The sequence below is a fragment of the Lethenteron reissneri genome, chromosome 25 (genome assembly GCF_015708825.2).
Source record: "Lethenteron reissneri isolate LAM-NWPU_2019-01 chromosome 25, ASM1570882v1, whole genome shotgun sequence".
Taxonomy (NCBI): Eukaryota; Metazoa; Chordata; class Hyperoartia; order Petromyzontiformes; family Petromyzontidae; genus Lethenteron; species Lethenteron reissneri.
In genome coordinates this window covers 5,725,399-5,738,115 of record NC_083803.1, presented here as the reverse complement: position 1 = coordinate 5,738,115, position 12,717 = coordinate 5,725,399, and the positions used below count along the sequence as shown (strand labels likewise).

Sequence of the window (12,717 nt, the reverse complement as noted above, 5' to 3'; positions counted from 1 at the left end):
ACTCTAGGTGGTAAAATCTTTCAGCGCTGGCACTGGAAACCACATACCAGTAGTATCTCTCTCTCTCTCCTCCTATCAAGTGATGCTTTTGTTCAACCGCACGCGTTCTCACCCCTGCGTGCAGACCCGAGCAGGTGTTGCTAATCTCTCGATATGAACCTCGACGCGGTCGGGTGGCTCAGCATGGCCGTGTCTGCGCGAGGCGCTTGGGGCACGTCCACGCGTCTCGCCGCGATGCGGATTTATTTTTTTGTTAAGCAACAATAACAAGTCACGTAGGTATAAAATAAACTAGATTAGATATTGACTCTCCTCCACTCCTGTTGGCCGTGGCTGGGAATTGAACTCAGCTCTCTGGGTTGATGGCATTGCCCGTCACACCATATGCTTCCGCACAGCTCAATCGTGCAGAGATTTTTTTTAAATCTTCCAATGAACATTGAATTAGGGAGACTCTACAATAATCTAAAACAGCGGGCGGCAAACACAAGCAATCGTCATCAGATGATGATGATTGCTTGCGTTGCAATCGAGACTTTACCGAAAGAACCAAAGAGTATGGATCCCTGCAGTCACGAAAACTTCAAATCTATATTCAACAATAACAAGAACAGGAAAAAAAGATGTTCTCCCAACGCGCACTGTTTTGATGGAGTGGTCGGTACACCGCGCAAGGATTCCATGCCACCTCGGTTCGATATCTAAACTCGCGGCTAACATCAGTGGCGAGTGGATATCGACAGATGTTATGGGCCTCCTCCTTTAACCAACCCGCACTGGGCATCGTTGTGCCATCACTAACACGGCATGGGGAGACGAAGGGCTTCTATATTTGAAGTGTTCGTGACTGCAGGGATCCATACTCTTTGGTTTTTTCGGTAAAGTCACGTAGGTAGAAAATAAAAAAATTTATGAAAACAACTAAATTAAATAACGACGTTTCAGAAGCAACACAAGCATCCTAAATAGCTCTCTTCATACCCTACAGTAATTTTGCTGGAGCGGTCACACCTGATGACGGATGCTTGTGTTGCTTCCGAAACGTCGTGATTTCATTTGGTTGTTTTCATTTTTAATTATTTTTTTACCTACGTGACTTTACCGAAAAAATTGAAAACAAAGCAGGGAAAATGTGTAATTCAAATGGTTGTTTCACCAGTCACACAAGGACAGCTTCAGTGACTCGGAGAATGCCCAACGCGATCGCTCAAGACGACGGCTCACATCGATGACATCAGAATAAACAGAAAGGTCGCGAACGAGAGCGGAGCTTTCGGTTCACCTGGAACCCACAGACAAGCGGGAAGGCAGCCAGAAACAGGCTGCCAACGATTGCCCAAGCCCTGTGGTCCGCCAGTAGAGGGGGATGATTACTATTTATAATCTCAATTAAACAATTTTCGGGTGATTTATCAGATTGTCGCAAATGTGTACCATGACGCCGCCACGCAATGGCCTACTCTTGCGAATTACGTAACTGGATCTTTAACGTCCACCACAGAGCAGACGGCGTGCACAGGAGCAGTATTATTTATGCTTAATGATCCCGCAGTATTAATCAGGGTGGCCGTCGGAATTCGAACCGTGAACCTCTGAGACCCGGTGACGAACGCGCTACCGCTCGACCGCGTCACGGCCCCAATGAGCACTCAGCTGTTACTCAGCTGTGACTCAGCTGTGACTCAGCTGTGACTCAGCTGTTACTCAGCTGTGACTCAACTGTGACTCAGCTGTGGCTCAGCTGTTACTCAGCTGTGACTCAGCTGTGGCTCAGCTGTGACTCAGCTGTGACTCAGCTGTGACTCAGCTGTGGCTCAGCTGTGACTCAGCTGTGACTCAGCTGTGACTCAGCTGACAGCTCAGCTGACAGCTCAGCTGTGACTCAGCTGACAGCTCAGCTGTGACTCAGCTGTGACTCAGCTGTGACTCAGCTGTGGCTCAGCTGTGACTCAGCTGTGACTCAGCTGTTACTCAGCTGTGACTCAGCTGTGGCTCAGCTGTGACTCAGCTGTGACTCAGCTGTGACTCAGCTGTGGCTCAGCTGTGACTCAGCTGTGACTCAGCTGTGACTCAGCTGACAGCTCAGCTGACAGCTCAGCTGTGACTCAGCTGACAGCTCAGCTGTGACTCAGCTGTGACTCAGCTGTGACTCAGCTGTGACTCAGCTGATAGCTCAGCTGATAGCTCAGCTGTGACTCAGCTGACAGCTCAGCTGTGACTCAGCTGTTACTCAGCTGTGACTCAGCTGACAGCTCAGCTGTGACTCAGCTGACAGCTCAGCTGTGACTCAGCTGTGACTCAGCTGACAGCTCAGCTGTGACTCAGCTGTGACTCAGCTGACAGCTCAGCTGTGACTCAGCTGTGACTCAGCTGACAGCTCAGCTGTGACTCAGCTGTTACTCAGCTGACAGCTCAGCTGTGACTCAGCTGTGACTCAGCTGGCAGCTCAGCTGTGACTCAGCTGACAGCTCAGCTGTGACTCAGCTGACAGCTCAGCTGTGACTCAGCTGACAGCTCAGCTGTGACTCAGCTGTGACTCAGCTGTGACTCAGCTGTGACTCAGCTGTGACTCAGCTGACAGCGCAGCTGTGACTCAGCTGTGACTCAGCTGTGACTCAGCTGTGACTCAGCTGTTACTCAGCTGTTACTCAGCTGACAGCTCAGCTGTGACTCAGCTGTGACTCAGCTGTTACTCAGCTGACAGCTCAGCTGACAGCTCAGCTGTGACTCAGCTGACAGCTCAGCTGTGACTCAGCTGTGACTCAGCTGTGACTCAACTGTGACTCAGCTGTGACTCAGCTGACAGCTCAGCTGTGACTCAGCTGTGACTCAGCTGTGACTCAACTGTGACTCAGCTGTGACTCAGCTGACAGCTCAGCTGTGACTCAGCTGTGACTCAGCTGTGACTCAACTGTGACTCAGCTGTGACTCAGCTGACAGCTCAGCTGTGACTCAGCTGTGACTCAGCTGTGACTCAGCTGTGACTCAGCTGTGACTCAACTGTGACTCACCTGACAGCTCAGCTGTGACTCAGCTGTTACTCAGCTGTGACTCAGCTGTTACTCAGCTGACAGCTCAGCTGTGACTCAGCTGACAGCTCAGCTGACAGCTCAGCTGTGACTCAGCTGTGACTCAGCTGACAGCTCAGCTGGGACTCACCTGACAGCTCAGCTGTGACTCAGCTGTGACTCAGCTGTGACTCAGCTGTGACTCACCTGACAGCTCAGCTGTGACTCAGCTGTGACTCAGCTGTGACTCAGCTGTGACTCACCTGACAGCTCAGCTGTGACTCAGCTGTGACTCAGCTGTGACTCAGCTGACAGCTTAGCTGTGACTCAGATGTAACTCAGCTGTTAGTCAGCTGACAGCTCAGCTGTGACTCAGATGTAACTCAGCTGTGACTCAGCTGTGACTCAATTGTGACTCAGCTGTGACTCAGCTGTGACTCAACTGTGACTCACCTGACAGCTCAGCTGTGACTCAGCTGTTACTCAGCTGTGACTCAGCTGTTACTCAGCTGACAGCTCAGCTGTGACTCAGCTGACAGCTCAGCTGACAGCTCAGCTGTGACTCAGCTGTGACTCAGCTGACAGCTCAGCTGTGACTCAGCTGTGACTCAGCTGTGACTCAGCTGACAGCTCAGCTGTGACTCAGCCGTGACTCAGCTGTGACTCAGCTGTGACTCAGCTGTGACTCAGCTGACAGCTCAGCTGTGACTCAGCTGACAGCTCAGCTGACAGCTCAGCTGACAGCTCAGCTGTGACTCAGCTGACAGCTCAGCTGTGACTCAGCTGTAACTCAGCTGTGACTCAGCTGTGACTCAACTGTGACTCAGCTGTGACTCAGCTGTGACTCAACTGTGACTCAACTGTGACTCAGCTGTGACTCAGCTGTGACTCAGCCGTGACTCAGCTGACAGCTCAGCTGTGACTCAGCTGTGACTCAGCTGTGACTCAGCTGACAGCTCAGCTGTGACTCAGCTGACAGCTCAGCTGACAGCTCAGCTGACAGCTCAGCTGTGACTCAGCTGACAGCTCAGCTGTGACTCAGCTGTAACTCAGCTGTGACTCAGCTGTGACTCAACTGTGACTCAGCTGTGACTCAGCTGTGACTCAACTGTGACTCAACTGTGACTCAGCTGTGACTCAGCTGTGACTCAGCCGTGACTCAGCTGACAGCTCAGCTGACAGCTCAGCTGACAGCTGAGCTGACAGCTCAGCTGTGACTCAGCTGTAACTCAGCTGTGACTCAGCTGCGACTCAACTGTGACTCAGCTGTGACTCAGCTGTGACTCAACTGTGACTCAACTGTGACTCAGCTGTGACTCAGCTGTGACTCAGCCGTGACTCAGCTGACAGCTCAGCTGACAGCTCAGCTGACAGCTGAGCTGTGACTCAGCTGTAACTCAGCTGTGACTCAACGGTGACTCAGCTGTGACTCAGCTGTGACTCAGCGATCGCGGTGATGGCTCAAGGGTGGAGAGAGGCGGTGACGACTCAATGCTTAGCTTAGGCGGATGAGTCACTCGCCACTGAGCTGATTATCAATGACGGGGCTGAAGAGTCTGAAGACTCAATGGTAACCAGGGTGACGACTCAATGATGAGCGTGGGGAAGACTCAACGATACCCTGGGCGAACACTCCGTCATCACCAAGCGCTTGTATTTGTATTTGACCAGGTGAGGCCCACTGAGCTGTACAAAAGCGACCCGGCCACAAACGATCGGTCGACGAAGTGGCTCATCGTCGTGTGGACGAAATGTTTGGCAGCCAAATACTCCAAACGCAAGTCGATTCTAAATGTGGAGGGAGAAAACCCCGGAGTAACCCGGAGAAAAATCAACGCGACCACGGGGGGAGAGAGAGAGACACGCAAACTCCAAGCATACAGCCGCAGGCGTCACAGGGTCGGCATCGAACACCCACGACCTCGTGTACACCAGGCGAGGTAGTTAACATCTCCTCGCCACCGTGTTCGGTGCCCTCCTCCCCACCCACCCTCGCCGCGGCATCAACGACGCTGAGACTCGAAAGGGACTCACCGAGGCTGATCAGGTAGACGCCGATCGCCGTCTCGCCTTCCTCGGTCAAGGGCGGCTCGGTGTACGGTACCGAGCCGTTGTGGTTCCGCCACGCGATGGGCGCGGGGGGCAGCGGGGTCACGGCTGGATCCATCGTGCCGGCCCCGCGGAGGAGGAGGCGGAGGAGAGTCTGAAGTCTCTTCTCCCTCCGCACGGAGACGCGGCTCGGCGCGGACAGCGACTAGACTGGCGAGACAGATGGAGGGACGTAAATAGAGGGATGGCAAAGGGGCTAGAGGGAGAGGGGGAGGAGGAAGAACAGGAGGAGAAAGAGGGGAGAGAGGGGGGGGTTAAATCCACGATCGACAGGTGCCCTCTCTAGCGCGGGGATTTGCCGACATAATTCAGCTCATGGTGGAGACAATTAGCTAGAAACACGCGCGCATTAGCCACACACACACACAGAGACTATCTCACCAACACACATACACACTCAGACAAAGCACCCCCCTCTCCCCTGGATAGCCTTCACATACTCTTAGGGCAAGTGCTGTTGGCGAGCGCAAGGGGTGGGTGGCCACCACCCACATCAGGCCGCCTTTGTCTCCCCCCAGTGCTGATGCTGAGTCGACCTAACCGTGCGCAAAGGCAAAGATCCCCCGGATAGCCTCAACAGACGTTTCAGGTAAGTCCTGTTAGCGAGCACCTATGATGGAAAGTACTGTTGTTGACTCACCGCATCAGGTACTCGATTGAAAAAAAAATATGCGCTGAGCGTTCACCCCGAGCCCCTCGGCTCATTCGGAGCACAAATCCTCGCTGGCTGCTCGAGTCGCTCATTCACACGCACTGTACAGCAGCGTCTTCGACAGCTTGTTGGGGCAAGTTTTGTTAACGAGCAGCACCTATGAAGGCAGGCACTGTGGCACAGGCTCGGCCGCCTTTGTCTCCCCCAGTGGCGATGTTTACACATCGCACCAGGTACTCATTTGAGGCTGAGTCGACCTAAGGGGAGGCGCAGGACCGAATCGGATAATCGTCACTGGCGTTGGCCGTGAGCGGGAAACGAACCCGGGTTTGCCGGGTTCGTAGCGCAGCGCGCTGACCGCTACACTACCGCTCCCCTGACATACATTCATACACAACAACAACCGCTATTCGCCACTAAGTGGCGGTGACGTCACCACGACGCTTGTGCCAGGCCATGTGCACCTTGAGGCTACCACGTGAAGTGTCGAACGCCCGCTGGCAGGAGGTCACGGGGCAGACCCATGTGCCACGGGTCGATTGACTGAGATGACCGAGATGACTGGCTGATACACACACACAAACACATACAGACACTCGCCACTAATGTGAACGGTGGCCAGGATTATGACTCAGGTGGTCTGTCCACACCAAGGCTGTAATTATAATATATATTGGGGGGAACACAAATCCCCCCCAATATTTAAATATGCTCAAAATGTCTCCCCAATATATTGCTATAAAAGAGATTTCTGTTTATATGATTGTGGTTATGGTTGTAAATCCCTAATCTCTGCCATTACATACAATGCAACAAGAAAAGGTAAAAAAAATAAAGCAATGTAATACAATACACGATTAGACATTATTGTAAAAAATACATAAGAAGTCCATCCAATGTGTTAGTGAATTTTTAAAATATTTTAGGCAGGAAATGGCAGGAAATAAGTTTTCAAATGTAGATTTTTTTTTCTGGGGTGGGACCTCCAGATCCCCTAGAAGATTTGGTCCCCCCCAATGTTGACGCCATGGCTACGGCCTTGGTCCCAAGGGTGGCACAGTCGGGTTTTTTACAATCGGGTTTAATTGTCTTTTATATTAAACCCGATCATCTGAGATTGGGAGAAATTCGGTTTAATTGGTAAAAAAAAAACGATGCCTGCCGCTGGAAAAATCGCGTTTTTTCCACCCATGCTTGGTCCACACTATAGCAACTGCGCCGCAAGCCTCCAGAGCTCCCGAGAGACGGAATCTCTGATTACGTCGTGCTCGCGAGGTAGAGGCTGGTCTGTAAGAAACATCGCCAGGCCTTGTCACACAGGAGTGACGGGTCCGAGACATCAGCCAGCGGCGATGTAGTGCCAGAGCAGTGGCGTCTACCACGTGAACTAAAACAAATCTAAACTCTTTTTTTATTTTACCAGGTAAGGCCTACTGAGCTATTTAGCTCTTTTTTTCCCAGAAGCGACCTGGCCACAAATGATAGCTCAACGAAGCGCCTCATGTGGAAATTTACAGAAGGCAAATTATCTAAACGCGTGTTTCTAAATGTGGAGGGAAAGACCGGAGGACCCGGAGAAAAAGCCACGTGACCCGGAATCGGGATCAAACTCATGTACCTCCTGTATGCCAGGCAAAGGATTCTAGATCTGAAGCTTTCGTGACTGCGAGGATTCATACTCTTTGTTTTTTTTCGGTAAAGTCACGTAGGTAAAAAGAAAACAACTAAATTAAATCACGACGTTTCGGAGGCAACACAAGCTTCCGTCTTCAGGTGAAACCGCCGTGAGCATCAACACCACTCGAGCGACTCCCTCGTGAGGTCCCGTCAACATTTACACCATTGGAACCTCATTTGCCAGTAAAAATATGATTTAAAAAAATTACCCTTTTATCTGGCAACAAAACTGACACCTTTTTTACAAGGAGTCATGTTTGCATAGACCACAATACCTGCAGTCATAATGCAACCAAAAAACATAACTCTGATAATGTATACACTGTCCTTGAAGTTTATTGGTCCACACCCGAGACAGCTTTCCTTAGAGCCTAGTCTCACATGGTGTTGGACCAGATGACGCCAAAAGGCGCCCAACTCAAAGACAATGCACCATCAGAGTATGAGAGCTTGGGGTAAGCATTTACACCTTCACAGAATTAGATTTGTCTCGGAACCGTGATTTCATTGATGGAGATGGGATTTTTTAAAAATATATGTCTCAAATATTCTAATAACTGAGGATCTTGGAGGTGAGCTCATGGCGCAGACGTCAGAGCACTGAGCTGACACGTGGCTACGATGGCGACGTGTGGTTCTCGAGTCGAGTGCAATGACTGCACACGAATCAGTCGCGTTTAATGTTGTGCTGTCCATCATTTGGTGATAGTTCACCTCTCTACGAGCCCAACCACAATGCACTCTCTCCACCACCAACACCACCACAGCCACCACAGCCACGACAAGACAGCGATACAAATCGGATCTTTTCACAGGAAGAAAACAAGCACACACACACATAAAGTGCACAAACTCGGTTTCTTCTCGTCGTTTTTTGTTTGTTTAAAAACAGTGACCTACCCTTGGCCCTAATCCTAACTCAAGTGCAAATCGAATATTTTTTTGACTCTAACCCCCCCTCTCCCAGCACCCGCCTCGGCCAGAAGACCCTGTAGGAATCCTAGTCCCCAATTAGAGGGATTTCTTAGTTTTTTTCGTTTTACCGAAAGTGAAGTGGAGTTTTGTTTGTAATCGCCCCGAAGGGCCACGCCGGCCAGACGACTCGGGTCAGCACGCGGCTCGCACTGCCGTGGTTTCGTAATGGTGACCCCCCCCCCCCCCCCCTGCGAGGATTATCCACATTTAACTGCCCTCGCTCAGCCGGCTGATGTCCCTGGCCCCGTCTCCCGGACCCAGTGACTTTGTAGATAAGGAAGCCACCCGCTGGCTAAAATAGCACCCTCACTTCGCAATCCCTCCCCACCACCACCATCATCCCCTCCCTTACCGCTTCGCGCTACCCCCATCTATACCACTGCTCCAAAGGTAAAGGCAAAGATCCCCCCGTATAGCCTCAACAGACTGTTGAGGCAAGTGCTGTTAGCGAGCACCTATGAAGGCCGCCACGGCACACGAGGGAGTGCGTGGCCAGCACCGCGCCCGGCCGCCTTTGTCTCCCCATTGGCGATGTTTACACACCACACCAGGTACTCATTTGAAGCTGAGTCGACCTAGGGGAGGCCCAGGACCGGACCGGATGTTGGCCGTGAGCGGGACTCGAGCTCGCGTCGCCGGGTTCGTAGCACAGCGCGCTAACCACTGCGCCACCGCTCCCCACCACCGCCTCCTCCAACAGCGATAGCAGCAGCAGCATTCACGAGGCCCTCGCCACGCAGTAAACCCCCAGCCAGATGCCACAGCTCTAGCCGGGTGCCGCGTGTCGTCGTGGTGGTGGTGGTCGTGGTGGTGGTCGTGGTGGTGGTCGTGGTGGTGGTCGTGGTGGTGGTGGTGGTCGTGGTGGTGGTCGTGGTGGTGGTGGTCGTGGTGGCGGTGGTGGTGGTGGTAATGGTGGTGGTGGTGGTCGTGGTGGTGGTGGCGGCCCCAGCAACACGCCGGATGCATCGAGAATCAGAATCTGTATTTTTGCTGCAGGAGGAATCCGATGAGCTATTAAGCTCTTTTTCACAGATGCCCAGTTGTCCGCCGCCTGGTCGGTGGGTGCCACTGTTCTCCTTGGAGCTCATCTGTCTTCAGTAGTCGACAGATTATCCCGCAGGCCCACTGCTGTGGTGTTATGTCGATATCTCTCTCAACAGGAAAAGTAATGGTTTGGTTTTTTAATTTCGAATTAAGCTGTACGTGGTTAGGATTTTGGTATTAACTCCACTCGCGTGCCGCTTTAGGCTTATATATTAATGCCTTTGAGTGAGGGATATGAATCGTGATTGTATAAGAAATGCAGTTCCGTAAAAAAAATATACATACATATAGGGTAATAACCTCATTTACGTCTCTCCCGTTTTACGCTGTTTCGCAAATACGTCGCCGCCTTATTCACACCGCCACGTGATTAGCGTCGCCTCGACCCCACGCCTCTGTCGCTTGACAGCATCGTTCCTCCTCGCTCGTTACAAGTCGCGTCTCACAGCCCTCGCCTCCCCCCCGTCAATCGCCTCGGTCTGCGTCGTTTCGACAATCGTGGCCGCCGCACCTCTCAGGGAACGCGTCCCCCGACGTAAGAGCGGGGTTACCGCACGCGCTCAACGACGTAAGAGCGGGGTTACCGCACGCGCTCAACGACGTAAGAGCGGGGTTACCGCACGCGCTCAACGACGTAAGAGCGGGGTTACCGCACGCGCTCAACGACGTAAGAGCGGGGTTACCGCACGCGCTCAACGACGTAAGAGCGGGGTTACCGCACGCGCTCAACGACGTAAGAGCGGGGTTACCGCACGCGCTCAACGACGTAAGAGCGGGGTTACCGCACGCGCTCAACGACGTAAGAGCGGGGTTACCGCACGCGCTCAACGACGTAAGAGCGGGGTTACCGCACGCGCTCAACGACGTAAGAGCGGGGTTACCGCACGCGCTCAACGACGTAAGAGCGGGGTTACCGCACGCGCTCAACGACGTAAGAGCGGGGTTACCGCACGCGCTCAACGACGTAAGAGCGGGGTTACCGCACGCGCTCAACGACGTAAGAGCGGGGTTACCGCACGCGCTCAACGACGTAAGAGCGGGGTTACCGCACGCGCTCAACGACGTAAGAGCGGGGTTACCGCACGCGCTCAACGACGTAAGAGCGGGGTTACCGCACGCGCTCAACGACGTAAGAGCGGGGTTACCGCACGCGCTCAACGACGTAAGAGCGGGGTTACCGCACGCGCTCAACGACGTAAGAGCGGGGTTACCGCACGCGCTCAACGACGTAAGAGCGGGGTTTCCGCACGCGCTCAACGACGCGAGCGTGCAGAGGCTCGATCGCGGTCAGGAATCTCGCGTCGGCGACGCGCGACGCGAGACCGCCGTGGAGCTTCAGCAACGTGGCTCGCAATGACCGAGGAGCGTTTTGAGGAGCGTTTTGAGGAGTGGTTTGAGGAGCGTTTTGAGGAGTGGTTTGAGGAGCGTTTTGAGGAGTGGTTTGAGGAGCGTTTCAAAGAGAGCGAGCCCCCACTTTGGCTGTACTTGAATCCCCTGGGGCCACCTCGCACCCCGGGGGGGGTAGGGAACAGGGAGGCGGTGGGCTCGTAGGGGGGGGGGCAGGCGGAGGGGGCTGCGTGAGTGGGGGGTGCGGGAGGGCGAATTAATCCGATTGTGGAATCCGCGCCTCTCGGCGTGCTCCCCGCTGTGCGATGAGACGAGGGGGAAAGGGGGTCAGACAAATCGGGGGGGGGGGGGGGGTTGGAGAACCACGACGAGATGGGAGCCAGCGCGTGTACGGTTATAGGCACTCGGAGGTCGGCGGCCCAGAGTGTACACAGTACATACACAGTGCACACACAGTGCACACACACAGTACACACACACAGTACACACACACATATAGTACACACGATACACACAGTGCACACAGTACACACGATACACACACACAGTACACACAATACACACAGTACACACACACACAGTACAAACACAGTGCACACACACACAGTACACACACAGTACACACGATACACACACAGTACACACACAGTACATACACACGGTACACACACAGTACACACACAGTACACACACAGTACAAACGATACACAAAGTACACACACAGTACACACGATACACACAGTACACACGCACACAGTACACACACAGTACACACAGTACACACACACACATTACACACACAGTACACACACTACACACACAGTACACACACAGTGCACACGATACACACACAGTACACACTACACACACAGTACACACACAGTACACACGATACACACACAGTACACACTACACACACAGTACACACACAGTACACACGATACACACAGTACACACACAGTGCACACACAGTACACACACATTACACACACAGTACACACACAGTGCACACACAGTGCATACAATACACACAGTACACAGTACACACGCAGTGCACATGATAACACAGTACACACACAGTACACACACAGTACACACGATACACACAGTACACACGATACACACACAGTACACAGAGTACACACACAGTACACACACACAGTACATACAGTACACACACAGTACACACACAGTGCACACGATACACACAGTACACACACAGTACACACAGTACAGACACAGTACACACAGTACACATACAGTGCACACGATACACACCGTACACACACAGTACACACACAGTACATACAGTACACACGATACACACACAGTACACACACAATGTTGTCCCACGTCCGACCACATAGCTGCATGTAGAGTGAATTAAACCCGTAAAGTCCCGTATATTGACCATCGTATTCACATCGTAAATGTTGTGGATTTACTCTCCAACACACCGGTGGGCTGAAGCAGCAACTATTTGGCGCGCGTTGTGTACGTTACAAACCCTTCCTGGCTGTGTCGGGTGGTGGAGGGTTACGACACAGTTATGCTTACGCGATCTAACCCAAACCCCTTTGTTACGGATCTCTCCCCTGTGTCCTTTAGCAGCCTGATTGATGCGTGCTGGTCACCCATCTCAGTATCCAGGCGCAAAGCTGCGTAAGCCTCCGAGATCCGATGAGATCGAGCGAATTCTGTATGCCCATGCGTCTGCACGTGGATAATGGTCGGCATCATTGGAACCTCATTTGCCAGTAAAAATGTGATAATTGTTTTTTTTACCCTTTTATCTGGCAACAAAACTGACACCTTTTTTTTTACAAGGAGTCATGTTTGCATAGACCACAATACCTGCAGTCATAATGCAAACAAAAAACACAACTCTGATCATGTATGCACTGT

At 52.5% G+C, this 12,717-nt stretch overlaps 1 protein-coding gene across 2 annotated transcripts in view; it reads right to left on the bottom strand.

The window, feature by feature from the left end:
* LOC133347093 (opsin-5-like) overlaps positions 1-12,717 on the bottom strand; it is a 36,641-nt gene that overhangs the window by 13,479 nt on the left and 10,445 nt on the right. The window contains exon 3 of one of the 2 annotated variants that reach the window (XM_061559046.1): positions 5,043-5,313. In XM_061559046.1, coding sequence (XP_061415030.1) covers positions 5,043-5,175 — 133 coding nt within the window. In that variant the 5' untranslated portion in view covers positions 5,176-5,313. The remainder of the gene's footprint in view (positions 1-5,042; positions 5,314-12,717) is intronic. The other variant, XM_061559047.1, reaches the window with a different exon arrangement.